At 47.5% G+C, this 22,859-nt stretch overlaps 1 protein-coding gene across 8 annotated transcripts in view; it reads right to left on the bottom strand.

Annotated features, from left to right (window-relative positions):
• The window catches only part of PACSIN2 (protein kinase C and casein kinase substrate in neurons 2), a 129,375-nt gene extending 106,948 nt beyond the window's left edge, over positions 1–22,427 (bottom strand). For 4 of the 8 annotated variants that reach the window (XM_035265739.3, XM_078333860.1, XM_054238952.2 and 1 more), the window contains exon 1: positions 22,289–22,427. Coding sequence is in view for 2 of the 8 variants with exons in the window: in XM_054238953.2 (XP_054094928.2) it covers positions 21,853–21,895 (43 nt within the window). In the remaining 6 variants the exon portion in view is untranslated. Of the gene's footprint in view, positions 1–16,397; positions 16,548–21,852; positions 21,904–22,288 lie in introns of those variants that run through there. The other 4 variants (XM_054238953.2, XM_078333849.1, XM_054238950.2 and 1 more) reach the window with 2 other exon arrangements.
• Between the last annotated feature and the right edge of the window lie 432 nt (positions 22,428–22,859).

Below are 22,859 nucleotides of genomic sequence, written 5' to 3'. Positions count from 1 at the left end.
AAACATCTGTGACCTGGGACTAGGCAAAGATTGCAGCTGTGACACCAACCAAAAAAGCACAAGCCATAAAAGAACAAGTTGATTTGAGCAAATGTTTAAACTTCTGTTCTTCCAAAGACACTGTTAAAACAATGAAAAGATAGCTTCAGACAGGGAGTCAGTATTTGCAAATCATAAAATTGATCAAGGAATTGTATCCAAAATATATAAAGAAATCTCAAAACTAAGTCAATAAAAACAACTCAACTTTTTCAGCGGGGAAGTGATCTAAAGAGATACATCACTGAGGGAGATGTACAGACAGCAAATAATTTCATGAGAAGAGAGTCACTACCCTTAATCACTAGAGAAATCCAAATTAAACCTACCAGAATGGCAAAAATTCTAAAGACTACACATACCAAGTGTTGGTGAGGATGTGGAGGAACTAGAACCCTGTGCTGGTAAGGTGTGCAAAGCACTCTGGAAAACAGTTTGGCAGTGTCTGGACATGTTAAATGTACACCCACCAAGTCATCTAGCCGTCCCACTCTAGGCATTTACCCCAGGGAAGTGGAAGCAGATGTTGGCCAGGCGGTGGTTCACACCTGTAATCCCAGCACACTGGGAGGCTGAGGCAGGAGGATCACTTGAGCCCAGGAGTTCAAGACCAGTCTGGGCAACATAGGGATACCCCGTCTCCATTAAATTTTTGATAAAAAGAAAGCAGATGTCCCCACAAAGCCTGGCACACAAATGTTGAGAGCACCTTATTTTTATGTCTGTAACATCTTTTTATGACATAGCATCTTCATTTATGATTGCACCAATTGGAAACAGCCCAAACGTCCTTTAATAGGTGAATGAACAAATTATGGCATGTCCATGCATTGGATTTTTTTGAAAATGAAACTAACTGATAAATGCTATAACAATCTCAAAGTAATTTTGCTGAAAGAAGTCAGACTAAAAATAATACATACTGTAAAAAGAATACATACTGTATGATTCCATTTACACAAAATTTCAGAAAATGCAAATGATTTTAGACTGACAAAAAGCAGAGGAGTGGTGGCCTGGAAGAAAGGAGGGCCAGAGGGATTATCAAGTAGCAGGAGGAACCCTCGGAGAGTGAAGGATGTCTCACTATTTTGTTTGCGATGACGGCCTAACACTGTACTCATATGCCAAAACTTATTGCCTGTTCATTATAACTCAATAAAACTGTTTCAAATTTGAAGGCAGAATAACATAAGACTGCTTACTTTTTATTTTGCCAAGTAAGAATATCCTTTAGAAACTACCAGCTCTTTTCATCAACATTGAAAGATAGGACACTTTAAAATGGAAAAGATACAATAGTCAAAATTGTATACAGAAGGAGCCCTTCCCAAAAAAGGGCAGTTGCTAATGTTACACATATGAAAACTACACTGCCAGGCCAGGTGCAATGGCTCATGACTATAATTCCAGCACTTTGGGAGGCTGAGGTAGGCTGATCACTTGAGGTCAACATATCGAGACCATCCTGGCCAACATGGTAAAACCCTGTCTCATACAAAAATGAGCCAGGCATGGTGGTGAGCGACTGTAGTCCCAGCTACTCAGGAGGCTGAGGCAGGAGAATCGCTTGAACCTGGGAGGCAGAGGTTGCAGTGAGTTGAGATGGTGCCACCGTACTCCAGCCTAGGCAACAGAGCAAGACTCCATCTCAAAAAACAAAAAAGAAAGAAAACTAGAAAACTCCACTGCCATCACTTTTTCCACGTTGGTCATAACAAAGTTGCAGACTATTACCTTCTGAGACTGCCAGAAATGCCCCCGAAGGCTGACCAGACCCAAAGGAAGCTCTCCCAGTTCATCTCCATGTCCAACCTGGCAGTTCCTCCTGGAAGGGCGGCACCGGGGATGGCCATGTGCACTGTGGGACCCAGACATCGCTTCCCTCCCCTTCCGGAAGTCAAGAAGTCCCAAGAAGAATGTGGCCAATACGGTTCCTGAAACACTCCTATGCAGCTGAAGGACAGAACTGCCTTGTTTCCACGAGAGCTGCTCACCCCCATGCCACAGTATCTGTGGTTTGCTGCTGGGAAAATTTCCATAAGTTAACATTAAAAACTCTTCACCAGGATTCCTTCGGGCTAAAGTCCACTGAGCTGAAGCAGAAATCAAACATGAGCTCTCAAAAAGACCACAACGTAGACTGGAATCCTTCTGATATTGCGCCAGAATGCTAACAAAAGCCAAGAGATGTCATCAGCAAAACTCTAGAGGGAAACTTTGGGTAAAACTGCGGAGTGTGCTCCTCCTTACATGTGGCTGGTTTGGTGTCAAGAAGAGCTGAGCAGGGGGACAGGCCTGCTCCTGACCCCACCTCCCCATGCACTCCAGGCATGGCCCCAAGCCCCATGTTTCAGATACGGAGGGACACCCCCAAGCACAGCCAAAAAATAAGCATGAACTTTACTAATCAAGAAACCAGGACAGGCACAGTGGCTCACACCTGTAATCCCAGTATTTTGGGAGGCTGAGGAGGGCAGATCACCTGAGGTCAGGAGTTCAAGACAAGCTTGACCAACATAGATAAACCCCGTCTCGACTAAAAATACAAAATTAGCTGGGCATGGTGGTGCACGCATGCCTGTAGTCCCAGCTACTCCGGAGGCTGAGGCAGGATAATCACTTGAATCCAGGAGGTGGAGGCTGCGGTAAGCTGAGATTGTACCATTGCATTCCAGCCTAGGCAACAAGAGCAAAACTCTGTCTCAAAAAAAGAAAAGAAAAGAAACAAAGCACATGAATCCAGAGCCATGTCCTGCACCACAAAGCCCCTTGGGCATGCTTGCAGGAACACCCCAGCCTACACACCCTAACTCTGTCCACACACACCCTACCCATGGCCACCATTCAGCCACCTTTGGCTGGAGGCACATGCACACATGCACAGCCTACCCTCAGCAGGACGCACCAGGGAGGCGGCCCATGTAGGCCCTGTATGTGGGCTGGGGGTTACTAGGGCAGGGAATTCCAGGGTCTCTGTCCCTGTGCATGGCCTAAAGGGAGAGGCACAAGTTTTAGGGAGATACCACTTCTCCATACCTCAGATTCCTCACCCTGTAGGGAGAGTCACACTGAAAAAATGGCCCAGGGCAGGGGTCTCACATGCCTCATCTAGGGGTCTGGAGGCTGCAGGGAACACCCCAGCATTTCCACACCTAGAGTTACAGTCTCACAGCCAGCAAATGCAGCCGCCTCCTCCCTGGCCCAGAGATCCTTCTCTCTTGTCAGCAAGAGAGGGGACATCCCAACCCAAGCCCCAGTCTCTGCCTCACTGGACTTTAGACCAGGACTCCCGCAACTGTACCTTGCCCCTTTCGACTGGAAATTCCATTTAAGCTGCCACCTAAACTTTCCCTCAGGACCCCGCTTCCAACAATCACACAATCAAAGGGGACAATGTCCCCCCTTCCAGCCTTGGTGCTGCTCCAGCCCCAACTGCCAGGAGGGAAGACTGGACACTTTAAACAGTGTGAGTGTTTAGCTCACACTGAGCTGAATGCAGCCCAGTTCTTCCTCTTCAAAGTGAGCTGACTGTAGAGAAACTTCACCCTAGCATTGAGTCATGTTTCACAATGACTCCAGAGGAGGAGTTCTGCTTCTGACAGGACCTGTGGCAAGCCTTAGAAGGAAGCAGAGCTACAAAGTTATTCAATGTAAATATTTAAAGAACAGGCTGCTGTTGGTGCCAGGAGGATGGCAGCTTGCAAACCTCCAGCCGGAATAAAGGTTCTGTTTGGTTGGGAATGAGTCAGGATCACAAATGCTGTTTCATTCCACCCTCTGTCCACTGAGGAGACAAGGTTTTTTTAAAGTCACTTTTCAGGAAGTTACTCTGTCCATTGGGCAGAACCTTAAAAGTTACAATAAGAGATGTAGTGTCTGATGTGGAAAAACCAGAGTGTGTATATATCTATTCAGTCAAGCACTAAATATGCATTTCAAATGTCATTCACACAGCAATTATTTGGAAATAAGGATGGGATCATCCAATTTTGCCAACAGTGAATATACAGACTTGGTGACTTAAAGAGTCTATAATGTCCACCAGGTAGAGGCCTTAAAGCCGTTCCACCCACATTTCCCTCTTTGAGCAAGGCAATTTGATGTGAGAATCAGGTGAAGATTACATTTCTGATTGTCAAAAGAAACAGGCCAGGTGGAGTGGCTCACACCGATAATCCCAGCACTTTGGGAGGCCAAGGCGGGTGGATCACAAGGTCAGGAGATCAAGACCATCCTGGCTAACATGGTGAAACCCCATCTCTACTAAAAACACAAAAAATTAGCCAGGCGTGGTGGCACACACCTGTAGTCCCAGCTACTCGGGAGGCTGAGGCAGAAGAATCACCTGAACCTGGGAGGTGAAGGTTGCAGTGAGTCGAGATAGCGCCACTGCACTCCAGCCTGGGCGACAGAGCGAGACTATGTCTCAAAAAAAAAAAAAAAAAAGAAACAGTGGCCAGGCACGGTGACCCACACCTATAATCCCAGCGCTCTGGGAAGCTCGGGCAGGAGGATCACTGGAAGCCAGGAGTTCGAGACCAGCCTGGGCAACATAGTAAGACCTGCCCCCCTTCCCTGCTCTCCAGAAAAATTTAAAAATTAGCCAGGTATGGTGGCGCACACCTGTATTTCCAGTTACTTGAGAGGCTGAGGCGAGAGGATCATTGAGCCCTGGAGTTGGAGGCTGCAGTGAGCCACAGTCACACCACTGCACTCCAGCCTGGGTGACAGAGTGAGGCTCTGTCTCGATGGTGGGGGGTGGGGGGGAAGACAGAGAATAGAGATGGTCCAAGGCAAAATGGACACACTGAATTTTTTATTGGTATTTCTGATGGTGTTCTCAGGCCTGGCTTACCTGAGGTTCTGTAACCTCAAGCTGCATGCTGATGAAAACTACACATCACATTCCTAGTACTGAGGCCTGGGCCCAGCTTTCTCACTTGCAAAGCTAAGTTGTCATGAGAATAAGTGTAATCATGCAAGGGAAAAGGGGACACCTGGCACAAAATGAGCCTCAATAAACATTAAATTTAAAAAAAAATCACTCCGATAATGATTGTGAAGTCAAAAACCAGTTCAGGGAAGTGAAGGCTAGAAGAGGGCTGGGAAGTTGGCATCAAGCACAGCCAGATAGGAGGATGAGGCCTGGACATCCCCCCCAGCCCTGCCCACTGAGGCCGGCCTCCCCTCCACACTGGGCTGAGGGTGTTTGTGCTCTGCCTCCTCCAACCAGAATGTAAGATCATGGACAATTTTGTTCCTGTTGTGACTCCAGTGCCTAGAACCGTGCCTAGCACATGGCAGGTGCTCAAATATTTGTTGAATGAATGAATAGGGAATTATGAATATATCAGAATTGCATGCAAAAATGTCTGAGTCCATTTCTAGGGGGAAAGAATCAATTTGCATAAAATTCTAAAGGAAACATAAAATCCAAATACAGGTCAACAAAAATTAGCCGGACATGGTAGTGCATGCCTGTGGCCTCAGCTACTCAGGAAGCAGAGGGCAAAGTGAGCTTAGATCACACCACTATACTCCAGCCTGGGCAACATGCAAGAATCTGTTTCAAAAAACAAACAAAAAATACAGGTTAAGAAACATTGCTGAGTTCCACCCATGTGTCTCAGAACACCAATGACCACCATTAGGTGAGCAGGGTAGTAAAATTACAGAGCAAAATCTAACAGGCCAGAGCTTTCCTGAAAAAGAGGTTTCTCAGGAGCTGGCCCCCAACATAGCCAAGGGCAGTCCCCAGCCTTTAAGTCTGAGGTTTGAGTTTGAGAGTTAACTTTGAAACTAGAGCCAGCCCCAGGTTAACAAGGGAGCAGGAGGAAGTACAGGAAGTTGATGAATAAAAACAAAAAGTCTTTGGCATCATGACAGTGAGACACATCAATGCTCCCAGAGAACCTGGGGACCCAGCAACATTCCTTCAGGAACCGTAGATATAAGAACCTTCTTTGCTGCTGCAGGGATTTCAGATATTCTCCCAGTCTAAACCTGGTTTGGATTCTAGGCTCCCAACCTTGCTTCCAGTTTATAACTAGGCCCAGTCACACCAGACTCCATGTCCCCAACATGTCCTGACCCATGACTCATGCAGATGCCAGACAGACAGAAGGGCAGACACCAAACACAGGGCAAGAAAAGGGCAACAATAAACGTTTTCTGAACTCAAGACTTTTTTGTTTTGTCTTGTTTATTTATTTATTTTTTTAAAGACAGGGTTTCACCATGATGGCCAGGATGGTCGTGAACTGAACTCAAGCCTTTTAAAGAGCAACAAGATTGCTAGATCCCTAGATAATAGTATTTTTTACATTCAATAATTTAGAAAATCCAGATGATAAAAGGCTACTATAAATTAAAGTTTTAAAATAAACCGATTATGATTTTTTAAATCATAATCACAGCACCATTTATATATAGTAATGACAGGAACGGGAGGCAGGAGGGCAGGGTCCCTGGTGAGTGCTCCACCCTCTAGCCCAGATCCAAGGCCCTAAATAAGAACAGGCATTCCTGTTTTTACACCCAAATGTTGCCTTTCAGCCTGCCATGCCCCCTATCATCCTGTGCCCATACAAACCCCACATCACAGACTCCACACACAGAAGAGTGGCAGAGGAAGTCAAGAGTTCAGCTGGGGGCAGTTGGAGAGGAGATTGTCTGCGGAATGGCCAAACTCCAGGGGAAGATCACCTTCCCACCCCATTCCATCTCCAGCTCCCCATCCTGCTGAAAGCCACCTCCATAATAAAAATTCTGCATTCACCATCATTCAAGTCCACATGACCTGATTCTTCCTAGACACCAGGCAATTTGTGATGCACTGGATGCGGGAACCCAAAAAGGCTGTTACAATGACTCTTCACTGAGCTGTTTAATACTTAAGCCATCCCCAGACAGGAGGTTTAAAAGAGCTTTGTAACAGCCCTAGACACTGCCAAGGAGCTGGAGCCCAAAAGCACTCGCCTTGGCTCCTGTACTTGCTCACCTGCACACTCCCTCCTCCTATAAGGGGTCTGAGCAAACCAGCCACATCCCTGTCCCAAGTACCTCAAAGGGGTCCAGGGAACTCTCCCATTTCAGTAGCATATAAATATTTTATGTGTGTGTATGCACGTGTATGGAGGCATTAAGAAATCTGTCTATAAACTATGCCTGGTGGGCACAGCACTGATGGAGTAGTCCCCTGGCAGTCACTCCCTAACTTGCTGGGGAGCCAAGGCCACTGTGGGGGACCACCAGTGCTCTGAAGGGAGAACCCTGAGGTAGACCCAGGTCTGAAGACACATTAAGCTTCTCTGAGCCTATTTCCTCAACTGTAAAGTGGGAATCAAAGAGGCCCAAGGCAAGAGGATTAGGATGCTCAGAGGCACCAATGGCTGTGCTACAATGGAGCTCTTGGTGGGCAACGCCATCCCAAGTGCAGGGCACACATTCATGCATCCAATCTGTACAACAATCCTAACATGATCTCCACTTCAAAGGTGAGGTACGTAGGTACCACAATCAATCTCAGAGCTGGGATTCAAGGCCAGGCAATCTGGCTGCAGAGCTCCTTACTAATAACAGCTCACTGCAGGCACATGTAGCCCCACTGGACTGGGCCGTCCCAAGGCCAGAACACAGCAGAGGCTTGTCCCACTGCTCCAGACAGAGGCCCTCCTATGGGGAAAAGCAACCTGGGTTCCAGGTCAGGGCCCCAAAAGCCAGCCCTCCTGGACAGCAGAATGCACAGGAAATGGGGAGCAGGGCTTTGCAGCCTTTGTGGGGACTGGTAATTTGCCAGGTCTACCCCAAGAAGAGAACTCCCCTCTCCCACCTGATACCCGCAGGAGCTCCCAATGGACTGAGTTTGTCTCCACCTCCACTAATCACACTGCTAACATGAGGTTTTTGGAGGGTGGTGATTGAAGGAGGTTTCTCTCCCTACCCACCTCTTTACTTATTAGTAAGAGCTCACATTATGTCAAACTATTTATAAATTTCGTGAATCTGCAAGTTCCTAACAGAGGTAGCAGAGAGAAAAGCATGGGTCCAAAATAGCAATTCTGGAAATGAGCTTATACCCAAAAACTTCAAGGAAGGTTGACTTGTCTGAGCTTTAAGAGGGGGCAATGAACCAGCCCCAACCCCCACACATCACAACTTCAGACTCACTTTTGTAAGACTAAAAAGAAAAGAAATAAGCCCAAAAGGAAATACAAAAAGCATTAAAGAAAATAACAAAGGATAAGACTGGAATTGATTATACCAACCTTTCACTCAGTGTTCATAAAAGGACATGTACTGTGTGGCACTGCAGTGTTCCAATCACATTCACTTTCTTCCCATGACTTATAGGCGGTCAGGAGTGCCCCTCTGGCCCACTGGAAGGCCCTGCTTTTGCGGGACTCTCAGGCAAGGCCCAGCTCTGGGCCCCAACAAGCAGCCCCAGGTCTGAGAAGCAAAAGAAACTTGAAGGGAGAGGACAAGCAGCCCCTGCCCTGTCCAACCTTGAATAAAGCTTAGGTCAAGGGCTGCTAAGGAATTGTGTCTCGTGTTGTTGCCAAAAATCCAGTCTTGAAATAAATCAGCCCTCTCAGTGCATGCCATGCCATGTCATACCACGCACCCGAGTCTAAGGCAGCTGAGCAGGGATTTCTTAGGGAAATGAAATGGGAAGCTCCAAACGACAAAGGGGAGTTAAGAGCATACACCTCTGGGCTTGGAAGTAACTACCAGCTTGGCTGAGAAGCTCTAAGGAAGACCTGGGGCTTCCATCCAGCCCCTGCCAGGGCCTTCACCACACACACAACCAAGAGCTCCGCCAGTTGCCAAGGCAACAGCAACCTAGACCATGTTTAGGCATCTGTAGAAACCGGGGCAAAGTACAATTTCCAAACTCGTGATAAAAATATAGTCCCCGAAGCATCATGCAAAGCATTAATCCTAAAATTCTGTTTTACTGACAGAAGCAGGGCTAGGAAGGGAAGCAGGAAGCTGGGCTGTGCCTGGCAGAGCCAGTGCAGTTAGACAAGCCCTGGAGTGTGGGCACAAAAACCTGCCTGTGCTTAGGAAGCCAAACATTTGTATGCTGTGCTGTCTGCGGCTGTTTCTTCTTATTTCTACCTTTGGGTGTAGTCAAGTCTCTTCATTTTGTTGTGAACATCAGCTTTTCTTACCTGGGATAAGAGGAACCAAGAGGAGCAAGCTTTTGCCCATGGTTGAGTCCAGAGAACTAAAAGGGAAACAGCTCCTTGGGGGAGAGGGTAGACATGGTGGAGGCACCGTAGAAATCCAAAGGAGGGGACCCAGAGGTGAGCACTGAGGTCGGGTGGCCCGGCCATTGCTCCCAATTGGATCCCCTCTCTGTCCCTGCTAAGCACCTTGTCCTTTGCAGACGCCTGGCAAATGAGCCACCAGGAAAACCAGGACTCTGCTCAGTCTGAGAGTGAATACCTAAGGGACAATGGAGGGTAGGAAAGTCAGTTCACGGGGAGGGGACATGGTGACAAGTTCCACAGCAGACTAGAACAGAAAAACAAACGAGCAAACAAGGCAAGCAAGCATCAGTGCTATAAACTTCCCTCCATGTTCCCTCTTGAGATGCTTGTCTCTGGAGATGAACAGAGCCAGGAATGTCCATGAGAATGGCATCTAGAAGCTAGAGACAAACTCCAAAGGACCACATGACCCCCAGGCTGCCTGGCAGAAAGAACCCTGCAGAGTCTTTCCACTACGCATCCCCTAAATGAGGAAAAGAAAGCTAGAGAAGGTTTGTGAGATGCCTACCTTGACTGCTAAGCTGATGGAAGAATGCAACTCCAAGCATTCACTACCTTGGGAATTTGGAACATTAGCTCCAGGGATTAATAATAAAGTAGGAAGGATTTTCTAAAACATTGTGTCTTGCTCATGAAAGTAACGCAACTAATTCAAGTAAAACGATATCCAGAAACTTAGGAAGGAAATGTGACTCATTTAAGAAACTCTCACAGAACTTTCTTATCTCACAGATGCTTAGAAGTTCTAAAGGCCAAGGCAAGCACCTTAAAGAGAAGGAATCCCAATTTTTTCACCCAAAAATATCAGAAAAATAAACTTATAAGCAGCAAGACAGGCTTCCAAAACACTCTTAAGGTGTTCATACCCTTTAATACAAGATTTCTATTTCTGGGAATTTATCCCCAGGAACTAATAATTGCATAGATGAAAAAAGAAAGATGAAATTATAAACTGCAAATTCATCTACATTAGCAAAAAAGTGGAAATAACCTAAAATGTCCAGCACTAGGGAATGTTTTAATCTCATTACATCAACAGGATAATAGAATCATTAATAATCTTTTTAAAGAAGACAGTAAAACATGGAAAATACTTCAGAGAAAACAAATTCTTTTTTTTTTTTTTTTTGAGACAGAGTCCCACTCTGCAGGCCAGGCTGGAAGGCAGTAGTGCAATCTCGGCTCACCACAACCTCCGCTTCCTGGGTTCAAGTGATTCTCCTGCCTCAGCCTCCCGAGTAGCTGGGATTACAGGCACAGGCCACCAAGCCTGGCTAATTTTTGTACTTTTAGTAGAGATGGGGTTTCACATACTGCTCAGGCTGGTCTTGAACTCCTGACTTCGTGATCCACCTGCTTTGACCTCCCAAAGTGTTGGGATTACAGGCATGAGCCACCACGCCCAGCCAAGAAAATATTTAAGTGAATCTGAATAATACAATCGTAACAATGTCAGTTATTGAAAAGAAAACAGTGAGGTCAGTTCAAGCTTCAAATCTCTCCCATCTACAAACTGGCTGGCCTTGGACTAGGCACCTGATTTCACTACCTAGAGCTTCCTCACCTTCAAGCAACCTTGAAGTATTGCCTTGAGGAAGGAGAGAGACAATGTACCTCTCTTGCCTCTTCTGAAGCTTGGTACAAAGTCGGCAGGGAATAGGTTACTTGATCAAGACACATAAAAACCACTTCGTTGGCCAGGTTCGATGGCTCATACCTGTAATCCCAGCACTATGAGAGGCCAAGGTGGGCGAACCATCTGAGGTCAGGAGTTCAAGACCAGCCTCACCAACATGGAGAAACCCCATCTCTACTAAAAATACAAAATTAGCTGGGTGTGGTGGCACATGCCTGTAATCCCAGCTACTCGGGAGGCTGAGGCAGGAGAATCACTTGAACCCAAGAGGCAGAGGTTGCAGTGAGCTGAGATCATGTCACTGCACTCGAGCCTGGGCAAAAAAAAAAAACAAATGAAACTCCGTCTAAAAAAAAAAAAAAAAAAAACGCGGCCAGGCACGGTGGCTCACACCTATAATCCCAGCACTTTGGGAGGCCGAGGCGGGTGGATCACGAGGTCAAGAGATCGAGACCATCCTGTTCAACAAGGTGAAATTAGCTGGGCATGGTGGTGAGTGCCTATAGTCCCAGCTACTCAGGAGGCTGAGGCAAGAGAATTGCTTGAACGCAGAAGGCGGAGGTTGCGGTGAGCCGAGATCGTGCCATTGTACTCCAGTCTGGGTAACAACAGCGAAACTCCGTCTCAAAAAAAAAAAAAAAAAATTTTATGTGTGGAAGGTAAACTACAAAGAGAATTCTTTATTCAGAACATTGTTTTCTATGTTGAACCTTCAATTTTTAAAAGATTTAAAGAAATCATTTGACATAAAAGTTATGATTATCGCAAGCATAAAAACAAGTATCGGCTGGGCATGGTGGCTCAAGTCTGTAATCCCAGCACTTTGGGAGGCCGAGGTGGGTGGATCACGAGGTCAAGAGATCGAGACCATCCTGGTCAACATGGTGAAACCCCGTCTCTACTAAAAATACAAAAAATTACCTGGGCAGGGTGGTGCGTGCCTGTAATTCCAGCTACTCTGGAGGCTGAGGCAGGAGAATTGCCTGAACCCAGGAGGCGGAGGTTGCGGTGAGCCGAGATCACGCCATTGCACTCCAGCCTGGGTAACAAGAGCGAAACTCCGTCTCAAAAAAAAAAAAAGTATCTGCTCTAATACACCTGAGTAAATGCTCTTATTTGGCATCACAATGTTGACAAAATGTGAAGACCTTTGACAATTTTACAAAGTGCAGTGCTCTACAGAAATGCAACTTCTCCCTTGTCTACCTGCTCTTCAACAGCATAAGATGCCTTTTAGAATGCATCTGCCCCAGGCAAGGCAACAGCACTCCTAAGCCAGGGCCTCTGGAATCTTCCTCCCATCCCACGTGGAATGCATCACCAGGTGGGTGCACCAGAGTCACCCACAGCCTTGACTGCACACCAGCCGCTCTCCCTTTTCTGCCCTTATCTTCCTGCTGTTAAATGACTGTCAACTTTCATTTTATCTTAAGCAAGTTAGTTACAGACACAGATCCTGTCTTAAGCACAAGACACACATAATCTGCCTCATGTCCATGTTTCTCAGAGGTGGGGGAGAAACACTGATTATCCTTTACAGACGTTCACATTGGAGAGTTAGCAACTCAGAACTTACTCATTCCAGCCAGCCAGAGGAGGTGAAATGAACATGGGCTTCAGTAGGCAGAGCACCAGCTCTGATGGTGACCCTCTGAAGGCCACTTAATCACTCTGATCTTCAGTTTATTCATGCATAAAGTGGAGAGAACACGATCTTGTTGCAAGAATTAAATGGCCAGGAAGTAAAGCTTCTTGAAGGATCTCTCAGAAAACTTCAGAACATGGGGGGCCTGTGCAGACAGTGAGCCCCTCATTACTGATTCCACACCCCCCCATGCACATCCTCCTCCTTGGTGGCACATGCCCAGACTCCTTATCTGATAATACATTTGCAAGAGCAGAGGTCACAATTTGCTTAATTAAAGCATCACCATGTGTGAGCTAAGCAGCCAGCAGGCAGCCCAGCTCCAGCCGGCCAGCCAGCTACAGAACCCACTAATAGCAGGCTTGGAGGTCTGCACAGGGAGCACTGCCTGTTCTGTGGTTCCTCTGTAGACCACAATTCATGATCTTGGCACACTCAGTTGGCGACGACATAATTTAATATAATGAAAGACAAATGCAGTTTAAAATATGAAAATGTTCACAAACTACAGTTTGGGTATCACTTTATAGTAATAAGATTTCATTTAATTCAATAGGAAACTTCAAAATACTAGCCACGGTTGATTCTATAAAGACCACCCTGCAGGTCCAGGCAGAGGACCCATCACAGGCCTCCCTGGGAGCTCTGGGCTTGGGCTCGGGCTCAGAGGAGGATGTGGGGTCCTGGCTGGTGGCCTCAGGCAAAACCACTGACCCATTCACCTCTCCCTCTCTTTCCCCTCTGAATGATGAAGAAGGTGGCAAATTAACAAGGCTGTTCTGAAAACAAAATGAGGGCTATGGAAAGCTTCTTGGTAAACTGCAAATGCCTAGACAACCAAGCTCTTTTTATTTATACTTATTTTAATTACAAAGTTATTACTTAAACATTAATATAAAAGTAAAAGGGCAGTGGTACAATTTGGAAAACAAGGAGAAACTTTCCAGAATTCTAAAACCTTAACTATCATTGCTACATGTTATCTGAGCACAATTTCACACAGGTGAGCAGTGCCTATAGCTTTATCATCGGCTTTCTAAGTTCTACTTCTCATCACCAGGGGTAAGCTGTCACCACCAGTACCCTCTTCCAAACCTGAGTCACTAGGTATAGTCAAGCAGCATCCCTTCAGCCCACGGTCAGGCTTTCTATAACCCATCACATCAAACGCAGGCAGAAAATCACTAACCTAGAAGACAGCAAGGCCTCTGCATGGCGGGGCTGCCCTCAAACCCCAGGGAGGAGGCCAGCTATGGTGGCTCATGCCTGTAATCCCAACTTTGGAGGTCTGAGGCAGATGGATCATGAGGTCAGGAGTTCAAGACCAGCTTGGCCAAGATGGTGAAACCCCATCTCTACTAAAAATACAAAAATTAGCCAGGTATGGTGGCAGGCGTGTGTTATCCCAGCTACTCTGGAGGCTAAAGCAGATAACTGCTTGAATCCAGGAGGCAGAGGCTGCAGTGAGCCAAGTCACACCACTGTACTCCAGTCTGGGAGACAGAGTGAGACTCCATCACAAAAAAGAAAAAAAAAAAAAAAAACCCAGGGAGGACATGACCACCCTCAGGCCCTCACCCCAACAAAGGGGCCATATGCCAACAGCAGCTTACAAAAGGTGGTAAGAAGAGAGAAGGCAGGCCCTGTAAGTGCCAGGATATGAGGGTAGTCCGTGCAGGGCAGGAGGCCTCACCCACACCAGTGACATACAACTGCATCCCCATGACCCCGAGTCACCAAGGAAAGGTCCAGAAAGTTTGGGGGGGGGGGGAGTTTTTTTCTTTTTCTTTTGTGGACAAAGAGGTCATGAACATTGTGAGGTTTGGGGGGGATTTTTAAACAGAACTGAATAAAATCACTTTGGGCACTTTAAAGGTATAATTTGCTTAATTAGCAAATTCACTTAAGTAGACACTGCACTGTGCGATAGCAGAGTGATTGAAGCAGCACTGTGGACCAGGCACACATGCTGAGCTCCTGGGCTCTATCACCTCATGCTGCCCTGCCAAAATCCAATGAGGAAGGGCCTCAGAATCCTGGCACAAAGGACTGAAGTATGGTTCCCCCAAAATTCCTATGTTGAAATTCTACCCCTCAAGCTGAGGGCCTTTGGAAGCTCATTAGGCAGGGCTCTCATGAATGGGACTAGTGTCCTCACAATTTTTTCTTAAAGTTTTTGTGGAGACAGGGTCTCACTATGTTACTCAGCCTGGCTTCAAATTCCTAGCATCAAGTGATCCTCCTGCCTCAGCCTCCCAAAATGTTGGGATTCCAGGCATGAGCCACTGCCCCTGGCCACTCATGCCTTTATAAAAAGTATCCGAGGGCTCTCTCACCTTCTTTCTGCCATGTGAGGCTATAAGAAGTCAGCAATCCACAACATGAAAAAGGACCCTCCTCAGAACCCAACCATGCTGGTACCCTGACCTCAGACTGCAGCTTACAAAACTATAACAAAGAATTTCTGTTGTTTACAAGCCATGGCATCTTTGTTACAGCAGCCCCAACTGACTAAGACACCCAGTTTTGGAGATGCTGAAGCATTTGGCCAAAAGGCACACAGTCACCTAGTGGTGGAGTTCGAACCCACACCCAAAGGCTGTCTGAGTCCAAAACCATGTTTCTAACCTCCAATACCTTATCGCAAAATTATCTTTCTTCTGCAGGAACTACAGTGAAAGTGACATACTAAGCTCAAGGATCTGTAAGCACAAGCATAAACCATATGGAAAGAGAAGCAATCGAGCACGGTGGCTCACACCGGAGATCCCAGCACTTTGAGAGGCAGAGGCAGGCAGGCCATGTGAGATCAGAAGTTTGAGAACAGCCTGGCCAACATGGTAAATCTCATCTCTACCAAAAAATACAAAAATTAGGCAGGCATGACGGTGCATGCCTATAATCCCTGCTACTTGGGAGGCTGAGGCAGGAGAACAGCTGGAATCCAGGAGGTGGAGGTTGCAGTGAGCCGAGATCACTCCGCTGCACTCCAGCCTGGGCAACAAGAGCAAAACTCCATCTCAAAAAATAAAAAAGAAAGAGAAGCAGAAGCCACACAGCTGCTGCATTCCCAACCAAACACGTAAATGCAGGTTAAGAGAATGAGTCAAGACTGGGGCCATTCCACTCTAAAAGCCCCTCTCATTAGAGAGCTGAGCCACTGCTTCCTAGGAACACAGACTGGCAGGGACAGAGGTGACCTTTGTGAAATGGAGTCACCTGAATCACCCCTCCCCCATCTGCATCCCTGACTTCTCAGCTGACATCCTGCTTCTCTAAAGATCTTCATCCTGCTGTTTTAAATATCCAGAAACAGCTCCCCAGTGAACTGTCCTCCAGAATACAAGGCAGGTCACAACCTGAAGTTTCCCTGCCCCTAGCAGTCCCTCTCACACGAGCCCCTAGATGCTGTTTTGTTTTGTTTTGTTTTTTTGAGACAGAGTCTTGCTCTGTCACCCATGCTGGAGTTTAGTGGCACTATCTTGGCTCACTGCAACCTCCGCCTCTCTCCACAGCTCTGCCCAGCATGGTTCTTCCCATCAGCCCAACTGGAGGGCACCTGTGGCTCTGGCAAAGTCACCTCCCTGAAGGTCAGCTCTCTGCAGTGTCCTGAGGGCAGTCAGACTTGCCCTTCTCTGTCCTCCTGTACTTTGTACACACTCCTATCTGGTACTGCCACAATGAATCGAGATAAGTTTCTAGGCCTGCTGTCTACACTGAGCTGCCTTTACAGAGCAGCCATCATCTTTATCTTGGAATTCCAGAGCTGCAGTGGCCAGGACCACCCCCTTTGACTCACCTTGCCTGCTTCCTTCCACCCACAGATGCTCCCTCCCCAGGAGCCACTGAGATATCCTCCAAACACTCTCAGTCCAGGGAGTGAAATGAAAATATAAAGCAGGTACTTCCAAGGGCAGCTTAACAGAGTGCCCCAGCTGGCTGCAACAACAGTCACAGTACACGTGACATAATGGGAAGACAGGTGGAGTTCTCCACACTGAGTGACGCCTGCTGTGTGCAGTACTATCAGCTTCCATGTCTGAGGATTCAAAACATCTTTCAGAAATATATCAGAAGTATTCTTTAAAAATATTTTTTTAATCTGTATTATGATTATTTTCATCAGAAATGAGCCACATAACATCTGTGAGGCTCTAAGGTTCAGTGTTCTTTTTCTTTTTTCTTTTTTTTTCAAGACAGAGTCTTGCTCTGTCACCCAGGCTAGAGTGCAGTGGCACAATCTCAGCTCACTGTGACCTCTGCCTCCTGAGTTCAAGCCATTCTCCTGCCTCAGCTTCCCCAGTAGCTGGGATTACAGACGCATACCACCACATCCAGCTAATCTTTGTAATTTTAGTAGAGACAGGGTTTCACCATATTGGTTAAGCTGGTCTCAAACTCCTGACCTCGTGATCTGCCTGCCTCAGCCTCCCAAAGTGCTGGGATAATAGGCGTGAGCCACCACACCCAGCCTAAATTCAGTGTTCTTTCACATACAGAAGCTCTTTATATAGCTGAGAATATGTACTCTTTCAATAAAATGACAAAATTAGTTCATAAAATGTTAGGAATCTGGCCAGAAGGCCACAAGAAGCCACTGTTGGACAGTCCTGGCCACCAGCACAATCCACACCCAACTTTCAAATCCACCCAGCAGCTCTGGGCCCAGGGAGGGGCCTCCTAGACTGCAGAGAGCATCTCCTCTGTGAGGACATATTTGGATAGGACAAGTCAGACATTTGGAATTTTTACTTAACATTTATTTCACAACTTTCTCAACTGCTAAGCAACTGAGAAGTAGTCATCTTAATGTACTCTTTCATCAATAAGCATTAAATAAATCTGCTCAAAACACTCAAGCCCTACAAACTGCCCCTATGAAAAATGTAGTAACAAAAAAAGAAAGAAAGAAAGAAAGAAAGATGTGGCAAGAAAAAATAACAAAAACAAAGTAAGTAGCCTTTTCGCAGTCAGACAGAAAGGTGTTTAGTGATCCAAATTCAGAGAGAAAAACAGTCCTTTTGGCAGATGAACAAATAGTTCCTTCTGTGAGTGACACATTCTGGGGATATTTGAGCTGCCAAACATAACTCATAATGACAACCACCAAGGAAGCAAAGCCTAATGGAAAAGCCCCAGGATGGCAACCAGGAGCCCCGGTTCCAGTCCCAGGACGGCCTCTGGCTGTGTGCTCTGTCGAGGTGCTGGCCAAGCCTGGCCACTTTCTCTAACACAGGTACCACTCAGAAATGTTTTGAGCACAAAATAAAAAATGAGAGGTGAAAGTGCTCTGGAATATGCATCTTCTATAAATACAAGTCATCATTATTGTTAGCTCAAAGATGACCAGAAAAATAGGATTACAGAATATCACAGGTGAGAGGGAGCTCAGAGACAGAATGATCCAGTTCTTAATCTGGGTCCAGGTCTATGAAGCTGTCCACATATGTGCTTCCTGGGAAGAGGTCACAGCTGCTATCAGATTTGCAAAAGGTAAACATTCTCTAAGTCCCTCATTTGATACATATGAAAACGGAGACCCTGAGTTCTGTGTGAATTGTCCCAGACCTCAGGGTTAGTCAGGGAGAGGCTGGACAAGAGCCCAAGGCTCCTAGTCTCCATCCATGCTCCTCCCCCTCCATCATCCCATATTCTTGGGAGGAAAAATCATCATATAAATTTTATCTGGCCACAGAGTATGTTCTATAAACCACCACACATGCAGTTTCTAAAGGTACAGCCAAGTCTCTATCCTTATTTATCATTTTTAAGGCTTCCTGTGAGGTCTGGAAGTTGAGACACCATTTTGTTATTTCTATATTCTCATCTCTGTCTAGTTCAGTGCCTCAAGTCAAGAAACATGCAAATGATTTTTTAAGATTAAAAATAGGCCAGGTGTGGTGGCTTATACCTGTAATCCTAGCACGTTGTATACCGAGATGGGAGGATCACTTGAGCCAGGAGTTTGAAACCAACCTGGCCAACATGGAGAAACCCCAGCTCTATTTTTAAAAATAAAATTATTATTTTAAAAACTGAAGGCCAGGGTGGTGACTCACACCTGTAATCCAAGCACTTTGGGAGGCCAAGGCAGGCAAATCACGAGGTCAGGAATCCGAGACCAGCCTGGCTAACATAGTGAAACACTGTCTCTACTAAAAATACAAAAAATTAGCTGGGTGTAGTGGCGGGTGCCTCTAATCCCAGCTACTCGGGAGGCTGACGCAGGAGAATCGCTTCAACCCGGGAGGTGGAGGTTGCAGTAATCGTGCCACTATACTCCAGGCTGAGCAACAGAGTTGAAACTCCATCTCAAAAAAACTTTGAAAATCAAAAAGACCTTATTCTAGAAAACAAGAAAGACTCTATGATGCTTTGTTACATTTTATTAAGCAAACAGAAGAACATGCAATCATGGGAATAAACACAATTCAATAGGTCATTTAAGGAAAGGTGGTTTTTGTTTATGTATGTGTGTTTTTCATCGAAATATCAAAACTTGTGATCTCTGGTGGCCACTGTCCCTCAAGCAGTTACCTTTGGAACTGCAGAGATACCAAAAAATGTTGCATTGTGCAGAATACTTTGAGAATTCTGTCTGTCTCCAGCCCACGGATAGAGCATACTCATCTGAATACTAAAATTCTGCAGAAATTCCTATAAAACTACCCCAAGAACCACGACTGGGACACATCTGGAGTCTGTCTGGAGCAGGAACAAATGATACTTTCTGGTATGAGAGGGATCAGTGCCATGGCCATAAAGAAAAGCCTCTACCTGTGGAATGCAAACTGACTTTGTAACTAAGGCATTGCTGCACTGCCCTCAGGTATGCAACTACCATACCAAACAACCTAACTGAGCCAGCACTATCACTCACATGAATGTGGTCATTAATCGCATAATCTACAGGGTGGCCTCCACAAAACTGCCATTACAATCTGATGGCAGATAAGTCAGGCCCGAGTCAGCTGGGAGGTTCAGATGAAGGTGGCCAGAGAGCATCTGGTAAATGCCACTGCCATCATCTCTAAACACAAGGTGTCATTACTATTATTAAAGAAACCTTCCACCACATCCTGAAATCATCCACTGGTAACCCTTCAGAATTAGGAAGCCTGAGCGTGACTCCCTTAACACAGCATGGACTCTGAAGGGATAGAGAACAAACAGAAGGCAAGGACATTTGGGAGGCCAAGGCAGGTGGATCACTTGAGGTCAGGAGTTCCAGATCAGCCTGGCCAACATGGTGAAACCCCATCTCTATTAAAGATATAAAAACTAGCTGGGCAAGGTAGCAGGCGCTTGTAATCCCAGCTACTTGGGAGGCTGAGGCAGAAGAATCGTTTGAACCCAAGAGGCAAAGACTCTGTCTCAAAAAAAAGGGCAAGGACAAATTTCCCTCTGTTCCCACCCCAGAAATGTCTGGCCATCAGAGATGTGGACTGGGTAAGCAGGGTTAGGGGGAAGGCTATGTTGGAAACCCAGATACTGTTTTTTTTTTTTAATATATGCATACTTTTAGATTATTTATTTATAGATGGAGTCTCACTGTTGCCCAGGCCTGGAGTACACTGGCATGATCTCGGCTCATTGCAACCTTCACCTCCTGGGTTCAAGCAATTCTCATGCCACAGCTTCCGAAGTACCTGGGACTACAGGTGTGTGCCACCATGCCTGACTGACTTTTGTACTTTTAGTAGAGACGAGATTTCACCATGTTGGCCAGGCTGGTCTCTAGGTTCTGACCTCAGGTGATCTGCCTTCCTCGGCCTTCCAAAGTGCTAGGATTACAGACGTGAGCCACCGCGCCCAGACTAAATTCTTTAAATATCACATCACAACTACATATACATTTGAGATTAAAAGTAATAAAGTTCCAAGTCCCAAAGCAGCATGAGCTAAGGATACCATTTCCATCAAATGATTTGTTTTTCTTCTCCCAAAAAGAGGATAAAGAGTGCAGACCTAATCACTCATCTACTTCTCTGTGTCATGTTACTTTCCCAAGTAATAAATATCATCAGCCTAATGGCCACTTTCTTTAAAGCTTCAAGACTATTGTCGAAAGAAAAACACACCACAGAAAAGTTTTTGATGTAGTGGCCTCATATCTCAACCAGCATAACCTCACCAAGGAGGCTGCCAAACTCTACAATGAAAAGTTTAAGTGCACACAAGTCAAAGTTTTCCAGGTGAATCAAGAGAAATCCAAGCTGCACTGGCACGCATCCAATGTTGCTATGAGGAGGCTGCATGCAGGCAGGCTCACGAATCAGGTAGAATGAGAACATCGGGGGCAACAACAGGAGGGCTGGCATTCAACACTGCCCACCTGGTCCGTGCCCTTGCCCTGGGCTCCAACCTGGCAATCCCAGCAGGTTTACAACAAAACTTCAGCACACGAGAATAAGTGCAGAGGGAGGCACAGAAAAGGAATAAAGGAAGGTGTGAGCTCACCATCTGCAGCTGAGGGTCAAATTCTTTGAGCTGGTCTCTTGATCGTCATCAAGACGGCCAGGCAGTATTTGGTAAACTGTGTGCCAAGTAGCCCTGGAGACTCTGAGCAGCCTACCCGCTTCACCACAACCACCAGGGACAGGTGGGGGGTAAAAAGAGAAGACAGGACCCAGGAATGGTGCACACATCCCAGCCAAAGGCCACCTTCCCTCAGGCACCCAAGCCGAGAGTGGCATCCAGGTCCTGTTATACCTCAAAGGCTGTGTGGAGCCCCAAGGCAATAGCATAGCTTGCTACCCTGACCAACCAAATCCTTCTGAAAAGAAAATAGACTTTCTCTGATGGAGGTGAAATCCAATGAGTCAATGAAATTCAACAGCAGCAGCAACCACTGCCTCTCCAGTCAAGGACCTCTCAGGATGCCTGGCCAGGCTTGAAAGCCCTAGAGGAGGAAGGGAGTTCAGATTTCTGATTCAATGAGTTTGGGGAAACTCCGAAGACGGTCACAAGGGCAAACCGTGGCCCCAGCCCTAGGACGTGCTGCAGAAAGAGCTTTGCTTCCCCTACCCTCCCCAGACACACACACACACACACACACACACACACACACACACAGAGCCAGGACACAGAGGATGGGAAGGAAGTGGAGGATGCTCATCAAAGCGCCCCAAGTCAGCGCATCCACATGTGTCCTGCGTCGCCCCCCAGGTCACCCCAGGACCAAGCCCTGCCCTCTCACCGGCGCGTCCCAGCCACGCCTCCCCTCCGGCGCAGCTCCGGCACCCTCGTCTAACCTCTGCACGCCTCGGATTCCCACTTCTCGCAAAGCGCGTCCATCCAAAACTGGCCCCAGCTCCCTCTTCTGCAGCTGTCTCCACCCCCCACCTCCATTAGCAGCCCTTAACCCCCGACGGCCCTGCTCCCGCACTTCTCCCTCAGCAGGCCCCGGAAAACTGCCCCGCTCCCCCAGCGCCGCCCCCATGGGCTCCTGCCCCTTCCCCGAGCGGAGCCCACTCGCCCTTGTCCTCCCCAAGATGTCTTCTCCGGGCGCCCCTCTCGGCCCAGAGTACTCGCCCCCTCCCACGGAGACAGGAAGTTCTGCGCGGCCGGACCGGCTTCCCTCAGGGCGCGGAACTCAGTGCGGCGGCCCTAAAAGGGCGCGGGCCCAGCCGCGGACCAGCGCCCCCACGTCCCGCCCTCAGCGCCCCGACCGTCGCGGCGACCCCTCACCTCGGCGGCCGCTCGCCTCCCAACCCGCCGCACACTCGTTCCAGCCGCGACGGCGTCTCCCCTCCCGTCTCCGGCCCGGCTCCCACTCTCACTCCGGCTGCGATGCCCAGCCCTGCCCAGATCCCCAGCGGCCGCTTCTGCCGCCAGCCGCAAACGCACCGCCCTCGCCGCTCCCGCTGGGCTCTGCCCATTGGCTGCCGGACACCTAGCCCCGCCCCACAGCATCTCTGGCGCCCCTGATTGGGTCATCAGCGTACAGAGGCGGTTCGCTCCGTGTGCGCACGAGGGAACGCCCCCGGATGCGCATTGGTGACTTCTCCTGTCAATCAAAGGGGAGTGGCTCTTTAATTGGAGCGAGGGTGGTGCAAGTTACTCTTCCAAAGCCGCTTGCTAGTGGTGGTCCCTAGGACTCGCTTCCTGGGGTCGGAGTTTTGCGGTTTCGTCGGCACCCAGGGATGGAGGGCTCAGCAAGACAGCACCGCACCTGACCGGAAGTTCAGGGAAGGTAGTCCTACAGTCTTTCAGAAAGTTTCCTCTCCCAAGGGACACAGAAGCTATTGCCATTAGATCC

This window comes from Callithrix jacchus, chromosome 1 (genome assembly GCF_049354715.1).
Source record: "Callithrix jacchus isolate 240 chromosome 1, calJac240_pri, whole genome shotgun sequence".
NCBI lineage: Eukaryota > Metazoa > Chordata > Mammalia > Primates > Cebidae > Callithrix > Callithrix jacchus.
This window is presented reverse-complemented; position numbering and strand designations above follow the sequence as displayed.